The sequence below is a fragment of the Triticum aestivum genome, chromosome 1D, assembly GCF_018294505.1.
Source record: "Triticum aestivum cultivar Chinese Spring chromosome 1D, IWGSC CS RefSeq v2.1, whole genome shotgun sequence".
In the NCBI taxonomy this organism is placed as follows: Eukaryota; Viridiplantae; Streptophyta; class Magnoliopsida; order Poales; family Poaceae; genus Triticum; species Triticum aestivum.
The window spans coordinates 30,893,529-30,903,747 of record NC_057796.1 but is presented as its reverse complement, the minus strand read 5'-3'; the positions used below and the strand labels follow the sequence as shown (position 1 = coordinate 30,903,747).

The window sequence follows — 10,219 nt, the reverse complement described above, 5'->3', positions numbered from 1 at the left end:
ACTAAAGACATGGTTTGCTAATTGAGTATATTAATGTATGTCTTATATCAAGCTTGACATCAATGGAATAGCAGGTCATATGGTTTTCTAAATGAAGCACGGCGGTCATCTAGAAATGTAAGTACAAAGTATTTTGCATTATTATTGTATACATTAACATTGTTTTGTTGTTTGCAATGATAAAGTCACATTGATGGAAGTGAAAGCTTGGTCATCTTTTAACTTTCCTATGAAAGGAACATTTGAAACATCCTATGTTTTACGAGTGGAAATACATAGAAAATATTTTGAAGTGTTTCTCTGTGGAAAATTGCAAATCTGTTAAAATAACTTTGATAAAGGGAATCATACTCAGTGAGGAATAATATTTGAACTCCTGAGGAAAAGTGGAATAATAAATGGTACTAGAATTCGTATGTATCTTCATTATATTATCATACCTTAGCTACCATCAATTATGCTGCATTCAAGCAATGGAAGGAAAGACGAGCAGCTAAGGGAATCTCACACATCATATAAGATTGTGGAAAGTGCATCGCAACTTGTCACTTGTTCTGGAACATATATTAAAGGTTCACTGACCAAAGTCAGGAATTTCTTTCAAAACATGGTTACTGATGGAACTTCATTTACTGATTGGATTTGATATTTATGTGGTTTGAAAACTTTATTCAACATGGTTATCTTCTATTTGACTTGATGTGGAATTATCATATTAGTGATATATGTGATGGAAAATAATTGATGTCGAATTTCACTTGAGGAAGCAAGATACTCAAGGTGCCTTTAAAGGTGGAATTACACTTGAGGAAATAATACTCGAGGCATCGAGGACAGCTGTGCTGGAATAATTAGGCGGAAACCAAAGGTCTCTAGTGATCTTAAGTGTCACAACAAGGAAACATATTGAAGGGAAGTATCACCATATATATATTTGGGGGTTTCCAACATAGCGTTAATATGACTGTTGATCCCTTGACTAAGCCTCTTAGTCGGGAGGTATTTGGTAAGCATGTTAAGGCTATGGGTTTATGAATATTTGAATGATCGTTTGGGACAAGTCGGAGATGTTGGAATTATGTGTCCTGCAACTATATTCAAATTACTAGGAATTACTTATATTCAGAATACCTCATTATGGAATTATACATGTATTTATGAATGGAATTACTTTACATGATTATCATGAAATTATCACTTGTTGGAACATACTTAAGTTATATGCTTAAGGAAGCTGGTCAATTATCAGTGGAATACAATATACTATATATTGAAAAGACTACCCGGGTATAGTGATAATCGGAAGGAGCTAGATCATATAGTTAGATTACAGCCCTAATGTTGATCTATATAATTAGAGGAATTTACACTCTATTATGACGCGTTGCTCACAAGCGCGTGCTCGAGGGACACAACGGGTAGAATCCGATAACAGACAAATTTGATCGTGGTTGGTAATTTGGTCTGAAGTCTATCCTGAAAAACTAGTTAAAAAGACTAGGAATCTTATGTTAAAAAAGGTGGACTCTTTGGAAAGACAGAATAAGAAAGTCCCTACCCTTAGCCTCAGATATGCGAATTGTGAACGGTACCGCAGATAAGCATAGAGGAATTAGGGGGTAGACCGCAAACCCTAAATTTCTAACATGTGGTGCGTCGAGGCTATGATGGTCGGTCGTGGCCCCACCTATCTGTGATTGACTCGTTTAGTGCAGTCCGCTGCGTATGGGCCTGCTTTTGTGTAAGTCGGTTTTACCCATTTAGCTATTTGAGTTACCGCACACCCCAACGCTAGGGCTTTGCCTGCCGCCGCCGCATTCCCTTCTCGCCCTTCCCTGCCCCAGTCGTCGCCGCCACCATCGGTGGAAGCCACCTAAGAATGGCCGTAAATACTTTCGCTGCTGCCATCCCCTCAACCTGAACCAGTACGGCGAGGCTTCCCGGGGGAATAGGCCGTGCCATGCTCCTCCTCTCCTTCAAATGGTGCGACGAGGAGGGGCAACAGGCCACCAACCCAGGGTGCCCAGCTCGATCTGCATCAGCACTCCACCACTAGCGCTCTCGGCCTCTCGCTACTGAGGCTTCACTGAACTGCCATTGTATCCCCACTGGTCCCGTGCAGCATCTGGCGTCCCAACCTCAAGGTCCATAGTTCTTCTCTTGTGTCTTCCTATCTTTCTTTCTTATTTTTTTAATCATGTTATCTCATCCCATCAGTAGCTCTTCCAGCTATTTACATATTATATCTTGCTATGATGCATATGTAAAACCAGTTGATCCAGTGAAACTCCCTCTAAAGAAGGGAAATGATCTATTTAACTATTTCTAATCTATGTTGTTATATTGAGACTGTTATCTGTTCCCTTTTTCATAGTTGTTAGCTCCATTTTTAATATGAAAATGGTGTTCTTTTACTCATGGGCATGAATTGCGGTTTCATTATTATTTATACAGCAATCATGCCATTTTGCGAAGAGCATTTTGCTACTAGATCCTGAAGGAGGAAGTGTGTTGCTGTGAATTATACATCCTTCACCAGGCCCTCGATGTCAAGGGAAAGCAGCAACCTATTTCGATCTTCAGCATTCTAATTATTTAGCCAAAAGCAGCAGCCAAATAGACAGATTAAAGTTTTCTGGTGATTCTTTATGCTACAGTATTAATCTGCTATACTATGGTAAAATAGCCTGGGCCATACAAGCAACCTATTCTCAATGTCAAAAGAGGATCTAAGATACACCTATTATAAGGTGAAGGAGAAATAATTCATTATTACTAATCAGAAAATTATCTGATCCGGTCAGTTTTATATCCCATTTTCTGTTCCTTTAAAAGCACTTTTTGCTAGTTCGAACAATATTCTAATGCATCGTTAAGCACCAGATATTGCTTAACACATCAAGCTTATATTCTGAGACCAGAAATATAAAAATTTAGCCGCAAGAATGCTTCACTGCATTGAAAATATTTAAGTGCTACAACTAGATTGGAGGTGAACTCTCTCGAAGTTTTATTTTTGCGGGAAGAACTCATTCCAAGTTGACCATGCTTTAAAGTTCCATATCCTCTGCGTCAATAGAGCAACAAAACAAACGACTAAAGGTTGTGGACGACCTATGCCAATTTTGTGTTAATCCCCATGATGTTGTAACGTACAAATACACAAATCTAGAGATGAAAAAAAAGAGTCTAGACTTATTCTTATTTATGAGTGCATAAGCTGTGTGAAATCATTATGTACACACAGACTGTTATCATGCTTTTATTTTTTATTATTGTTTGTTTGTTTGTTCCTATATGAAATATGCTATTTTCAGTAACCTTAGACACCGAGACTGGGAATGAAAAAGGTTTCTTCTATGCTGCATTTTTAGTTTGACACTTTAGCAGCTAGCTAACTGAATTTTTTGCAGGTTTCACAAACAAAAAATTCATTTCGAGATGTGTGCATAAACAAGTAGAAACAGTTGTACTGATCAACCGATTGTTCAGCAGCTTTCCTTTAAGTTGAAATAATGCTTATCTGTCAGTGGAACTACATTAATAAAGTTCTGATTTGGTCCTAATAGAAATAATCAACCCTAGGTTTGATTCATATTATGGCAAGTATTTCTTATAGAATTTTCCAAAAAATTGACGTATATCTTCTATATACAGATAGTAGTGTTTTCCCTTATTTTTTCAAGTCTTACAGAAAACTTTGACATGTGATGTCCAACGGGAGATTTTAAAATAGCGAGGTAAATTTGGGTCAAATTCAGGAGCATATAAAAACAATATTAGATATTGCTGATGCCAAACAGATCGGCCACTGCAAAATTAATCTTTTAGTAGCAATAAATGGCAGAGTACATTCCTACTCTGTGAAGCGCCACTTCCCATCTCCTAGGGTTTCTTGGTAGAAGATCTCCGCAAGGCGTTTACCTCGCTATTTACAAATACAGAATAGCAAAAATAGTACTCTTTATACCTCGCCTCCCACAAATTGGTAGTGTTGTAGTATAGCTGTCGAAATATTCATTTGGATGCTGGTTTGAGTAGAAGTAGGGAACATTTTGGATTGGCTTTTGATTATTACTGTTCCAGTTTAGAGGGAGGAAATCGAACTGCCATCATATTCTTTTAGTGTTTTGTAATATTGATCTGATGTGGTTCTGTAATTTTACCAACTACTAGCCGATACTTTTGTGTGCTGACTTCTGCTTGTGTGCTAAGCAGACCAGATCAATCTATTCACGAAGAGCAAAGGCAGGCCGGTTTGCAAAGGCATTGGTTTGTCCTGGATATTATCATAAAGAAGAAGCATGTAATTGTGAGTGCACATTGGCATTGGTTTATGAATCCTTAATTTTTTGCACCCAATGATTGCCACCTGCTATTGATTTAATATTGTATAACTTGTACTTGTGATTTGCAAGGTTCTTCATATCTGTTGATTGTCTACTAAGCACAACTGAATGCCCACTCAGGCAAGTTTGTTTTTTTGCTTTTGGTTAGATGATACAGGCTCACGTACATGATCATTTTACATTATTTTTCTACTATAGATTCAGGAAGGTGGGGTGTGTTTTCCGTAGAGCAGGAACATCTGAGCTCCTTTGCGTGATGTTGCTTAGTTAATATATAGTTAATAGGAGACCTCACACCTGTGCTAACAAACAAATAGTAATACTTCTATTTAACCATGCTTATGCCTGCTATTTTTGATACTTTAAGGGCAGCATGTGTATTATATATTTCCAATTACTTAATACTTATTTCTGACCATGTACTGTTGCAATCTATTTGTGTTTTGAATTGTTTGCTAACAATTTATTGTTCTTCATATCACTGGTACATATGAGACCAGGTACCAGCTGTACACACATTCAAATTTCAGCAAGTAAATATGTAGGATTTTAGATAGAAGGAGAACAACACTAAGAGTAGTAACGGTGGCAGAAGTTGCAGGTAAAAAACCTGAGAAAAGATTAGTACAAAAGTCATGCAAAATTACCTCTTTGCATGAAAATCCTGAAGTATCTGTATATACATATGCAAAAGTACCCAATGAAGAAACTCTCCCGATTAATAAAGAAAGTATTTGTTGTCACTTTTAAGTGTAGGAAGAGGATACATCAAATTGTTCTGCAATGCAGATAACTTAGTTCACAGAGTCTATCTTATTGAAGGGAAAGGATGATGCGTCAACTCCAGTTCTAGTACAACACCTAAAGAGAATCTATGTATCTTGGATTAATATAATTATGCATGAAACCTCAAGAGCTATTTACCAGTTCAGCAACTATGCTATCCTACTAATTTCACAGCTTCAGTTTCATCAGTCGTCACATGAACGTATATGCTATTTTTGCTTTGGCTAGATCACGATTGATTGACTGGCCATTAAAAATACATTCTTTTGGTTTTGCTCATTACTGCTATTTAATCATGTGTTATGCAAGAGGTAATGCCTTGGAGCATGAACTGGAACAGAAATTCTTATCAAATGTTATGTGGCCTTGCAGTCTTTCCTTGGAGCATGAAATGGAACAGAAATTCGGTTGCTGCACAAGACACTGGCATCGACATTTTCTTTAATGAACCAATCTAAGGATTTCAACCATGTACATTATTTTCTCTCACTATTTGTACCTCACCACTCACGTTCTCATCACATGTTATTCGTCGATCATTGTTTAAAAGAGCAGTATAGCAAATTATACAAGATATAACATTTCCTTTTACTTGCAGAATGATCTCACTCCTTTAGCAAGGTCTCCATGGACTAACATTATTGTGTCAGTCATCATCCAGTGTTCCGTTTTGTTGCGAAAATGAAGGAACCTGTGCTAAGGAGAAACAAATTTAGTTTAGGTAGGATATATAGTTGATGTAAATTAGCTTTTGGTTGCATATTCGAAGTATCTGTATTAAGCTCATGATAAATATTATTTGGTTCTTGGAGGAAGAAGCCTCGGACATAGTTTTGTACATCATATTGTTAGAACTGTGCTATTGTTTAGTTCAAATTTGAACTAAAACTACAGACACTTATTTTGGGACGGAAGGAGTACAAATTATGCCTAATGAACTGTATTTTTTTGGGACGGAGGAAGTACATCAAATAGTCAGAACTATGCATTTTTTTCCCAAAATATACAATTGAATCTTGCTAGGGCATTTGACGTCTGGTCTCTGCGATTTGGATTCCTAGACTACAGCCGACTCACGCTGATGATCCACTTACCACAAAACCTGGATATCACACAGAGAAAATAACTGCGGCAAAATAGAAAGACTTTCCGTTGGGTCAAAATTGATAGAGCAATCCAATCACATTGAATGCATCAAACAGAAAACAATGGTTGATAGAGAGTAGATGTCACACGTCTGTGTTCCAGGCGCGGCAAAGCGCGCGTATCCCTCTGGTCTACTACTATGTACCCAAACATCGCTCTGCGATATTTTAATCGTCGAATATCATCTCATCTTTGGGGGAAAAATTACAGAAAACCACGTTTGGTGCAGGGTTGTAACACGTATGTAGCGCTAACTTGCGTCTTTATGTGTTAAAAAAACTTGTCTATGTACGTAGCAAATAGTTAATGAGAAGAGAGGTGTTTGTGATAACATAATATGTTTTAACATAAACATACCCAACGTAAAATGACTCTACATCTAAATAAATTAAGGCTTGCATGATACCACACATATTACTATCCACTATGAAGGTAGCATATGTTAACATAGACTGGTAACATATGTTTAACATAGACTAGTAACATATATGACTTCCAACTATGACCAGCCTAATAGCGAATCTGACCAGTGGGACCCATGAGTCAGTCCAACATGGACTTCCAACATGCTCATTCTTTGTCGTGTCCGTGTTTTTACACTCGGCTTACTTTATGTAGTGACTGTTCGTTAGTCATTTCCCTAAAATAATTAAAAAATCAAACAAACAACAAAACCGGGTAAAACAAATTCATATATAGTCCCGCAGGTATGGCGCTTGAGCTGATGGTGACGTTTCTTCTTCCAGTTTGTCTTTCGGGTTTTGATTCCCCTCGAGTTCATCTGTGTGGACATAGTCGAGAGAGCTCCCGCGTATATTTCTGCCATCTCCTTGGACAATGAGGTTAGGGTTTCTCGTCGTGTGGCGAGATTCGGTCGTTCGTTGGTCTTGGAATCTTGATGTAATTTTTATTATATTTGAGATATTTTGTACTTTCAATGAACTTTTGTATAGATCTGATCTTTTTACAAAATAAAATAAAATCATATATACTAGTATGCAACAAGCTACACTGCCTACAAGCCAAGCACGACAAGTTACATTATAGTAGTATACATGCATTCCAAAAGAAAAACATGTATGTGGTAGAACAATCTGGCTTGCCCGACAAGTGAAAATTACTCCCTCCGTTCGGAATTACTTGTCATAAAAATGAATAAAAATGAATGTATCTACAACTAAAATACATCTAAATACATTCATTTCTTGGACGAGTAATTCTGGACGGAGGGAGTACATGGCAACCAATCGGTATGACAAGTAGAATGATCAAGCGGTTGCTTCTTCCGTTGACGACAACTTGGCGTATCCAGTAGCCCCCAGCTGGTTGTCGCTGTTCTCTTTGCGCTCGTAGTAGAACGCGGTCATGGCGCAGACGGCGAACAACTGCACCAGTGCCATCAGAACCGCGTACACAAAACCTAGGAGCAGCCCAAGCGCCACGCTATCATCACCCGCGCACGTCCTTGCGAGCGTGTGCACCGGCGATAAGACGGCGGCCAGGGCGCCGGTAACGGCGACGTACAGCACGACCTGCCTCCTCTTCCCCTTGGCCAGCCTCCACGCCCTGCCTAACGCGGCCGCGCCGTGGCAGCCGGGTTCGGCCACCGCCACGACGATGCTGAAAGAGCACAGGAAAGAGAAGTACACGAGGAAGACGGTGGCCGCACCGACGATTAGAATTGACGCCAGGAGGAGCACCGCGAAGTACTGCTTCAGCATGACCATGAGGACGCCGAGAAGCGCGCCCACGAACGCCAGAAGCACGGTGCAGACGATCTCCAGGACGTAGACGAAGGCGAGCGTGAGCAGAGGGCCCTTGAGCTGCGCCTTGGCTTTCCCCAGGAGCGCGCCCAAGGAGGTAGCAGCAGGCTGCTCCTCGTCGGAGTACGTGGAGACGGCGGCGAAGAGGAGGACGATCCGGACGGCCGAGCTGACGACGACCGCCAACAGGAGGAACCCCGCGCCCACGAGCAGGAGCTCCCTGGTGTCATCCTGGATCTCCTGCACGAGCTTGGCGAACTCCGGGCTGCCGGGGTCGGTGCTGTTCAGCGCCTTGGCGTCCAGATGGATCTCGTCGGCGAGGGGCTGGACGGCGAGGTCGCCGCCGAGGAGGAGCAGCGCGGTGGAGGCGATGACGACGGCGTAGACCGCCAAGAAGAGCCTCCGGTTGCGGGCCGGGAGGAGGAGGCCTTCCTTTAGGAAGTTGAAGAACGAAGGCCCCATGCTTGGAGTCGATTTGGTTGCCATGGCTATGGCCTATGGATCGATCGAGGAGCTAGCTAGCTCGGGATGATGCTGCTGATAGAAGAGAGACGCACAAATGTTCATATATATCAACGAGGGCCGGCGACTGGGTCAAGGAAGGCAGGGGATTATTATTGGATAATTAACGCGTGGCGAGCACTGTAGCGACTAATGTGTAATGAATGAACATGAGTAGGAGACTTTGGTAGCTGCTGTGACAGAGTCTCAATTGCCACGAAGGCGGGTGTCTGAACTGATCAACGCCGGGCGTGATGTGACTACCTACTTTTCAAAATCTTTTGTGGTGTCTATAAGAGCAAATCCAGTAGAATCGTCAAAACGATAGCCTCTATAACGTGTACTGTGCGTACTCTAAAATTGTAATTTTTTGGAGGCCACAAGGACAGAGCAAAGCACGAGCTGGGCGAACTAAATTATGCCAATAGAGTTTGCGACCAAGACAAGATGGCTGCTCTATCTCCAGGGCGCCGAGCACGGTGGCTTCATAAAGTTAACAGTTCAGCTGCGTACATTCTCGTATAGAGCGGAGACCAGCGCTTGTGATTGAAAATCCGGTCATTTTTGTCAATGGCAAAGAGTGACAAGACCAGCAGCAACCAAAATATGCAGCTTGCGGGATGCAGGCCAGCGTAGATGAGCACGTTGAACAAAATCCAATAAATCCATGGAGTTATAAGCAGCGTCAAGCAGATCAAACCTCTCCCAGATAGCAGGGGCACAAATGCATCTCAAAGCTAGATGACTGATGGACTCGATAGCTGGGCATATATCACAGCAGGCATGTGTAGCAATAGAAGACCACTGCTTCTTTACCATGTTGTCACGGGTATTCAGGCGACCCCAAAAAGCCAACCAAAGGAAGATCCTGTATTTCAGGGGGATAACAGGATCCCAAACCCACTGCTGGAAGCTGCTGTTGACGCCTCTGAAGGTAAATAGATGGTAAAAAAAAGGCAGTAGTGACTTCTTTGTTGTAGAGAGATGAGAGACGGTGATCTTGACTGCTAGAGGAGGGCTGAACTCCCAGTAAAATAGCTAGAAGAAGCTGCAACTCTCGAGCTGCCGTTCGGGACAGATTTGGGTGCAGTTCGATGTCCCAACAGTTGTCAGAGAATTGTGAAGCAACACTGCACCAGGTGCTCTTGGCATAGGAGAGAAGAACTGGGAATTCATGGCACAAACGTCCAGCAGGCAACTACTTGTCCTTCCAGAAAGAAATAAGGTGTCCAGTACCCAGGGAGCAACTACAGGCAGACATAACCAGGGGGATAAACTGTTTGAACCCCTTCCAAATTGGCGTATCCTTGTAATGGGCACCAGAAAACACCTGATTTTGACAATATTGAGCCGCAAGCCACTGGAAGCAGGGGATATCAGACCGTTGCAGGACCTTGGCAACAAATTTGCACACCATAGCTTTGTTATGAGCATAGAGATCTCTCACGCCAAGCCCACCGGACTCCTTTGGTAAAGTGACGTGTTCCCATGCCACCAGACGGTGACCGCCTTTAGCATGATTCTTTCCTTGCCAAAAGAACACTCGTAACAGGCTCTCCAGTTTAGCAATGGACTCCTTAGGCCATAGAAAGCATGTCATAAAGTAGCTCGGGATACTGGCGAGGACTGAATTGATCAAAGTTAGACGGCCACCGGGAGACAGAAGGGCAGCCA

General features: G+C 41.6%; 1 protein-coding gene across 1 annotated transcript; it reads right to left on the bottom strand.

Annotated features, from left to right (window-relative positions):
* Nucleotides 1–7,205: 7,205 nt before the first annotated feature.
* On the bottom strand, nucleotides 7,206–8,585 carry LOC123164127 (uncharacterized). Its single transcript, XM_044581553.1, has one exon. The coding sequence runs from the start codon at nucleotides 8,528–8,530 to the stop codon at nucleotides 7,550–7,552; it is 981 nt and encodes a 326-aa protein (XP_044437488.1). The 5' UTR covers nucleotides 8,531–8,585; the 3' UTR covers nucleotides 7,206–7,549.
* Nucleotides 8,586–10,219: the final 1,634 nt, after the last annotated feature.

Bases quoted from the DNA above. Each gene is read 5' to 3' on its own strand.
- LOC123164127 (XM_044581553.1), bottom strand. From the start codon at position 8,530: ATGGCAACCAAATCGACTCCAAGCATGGGGCCTTCGTTCTTCAACTTC.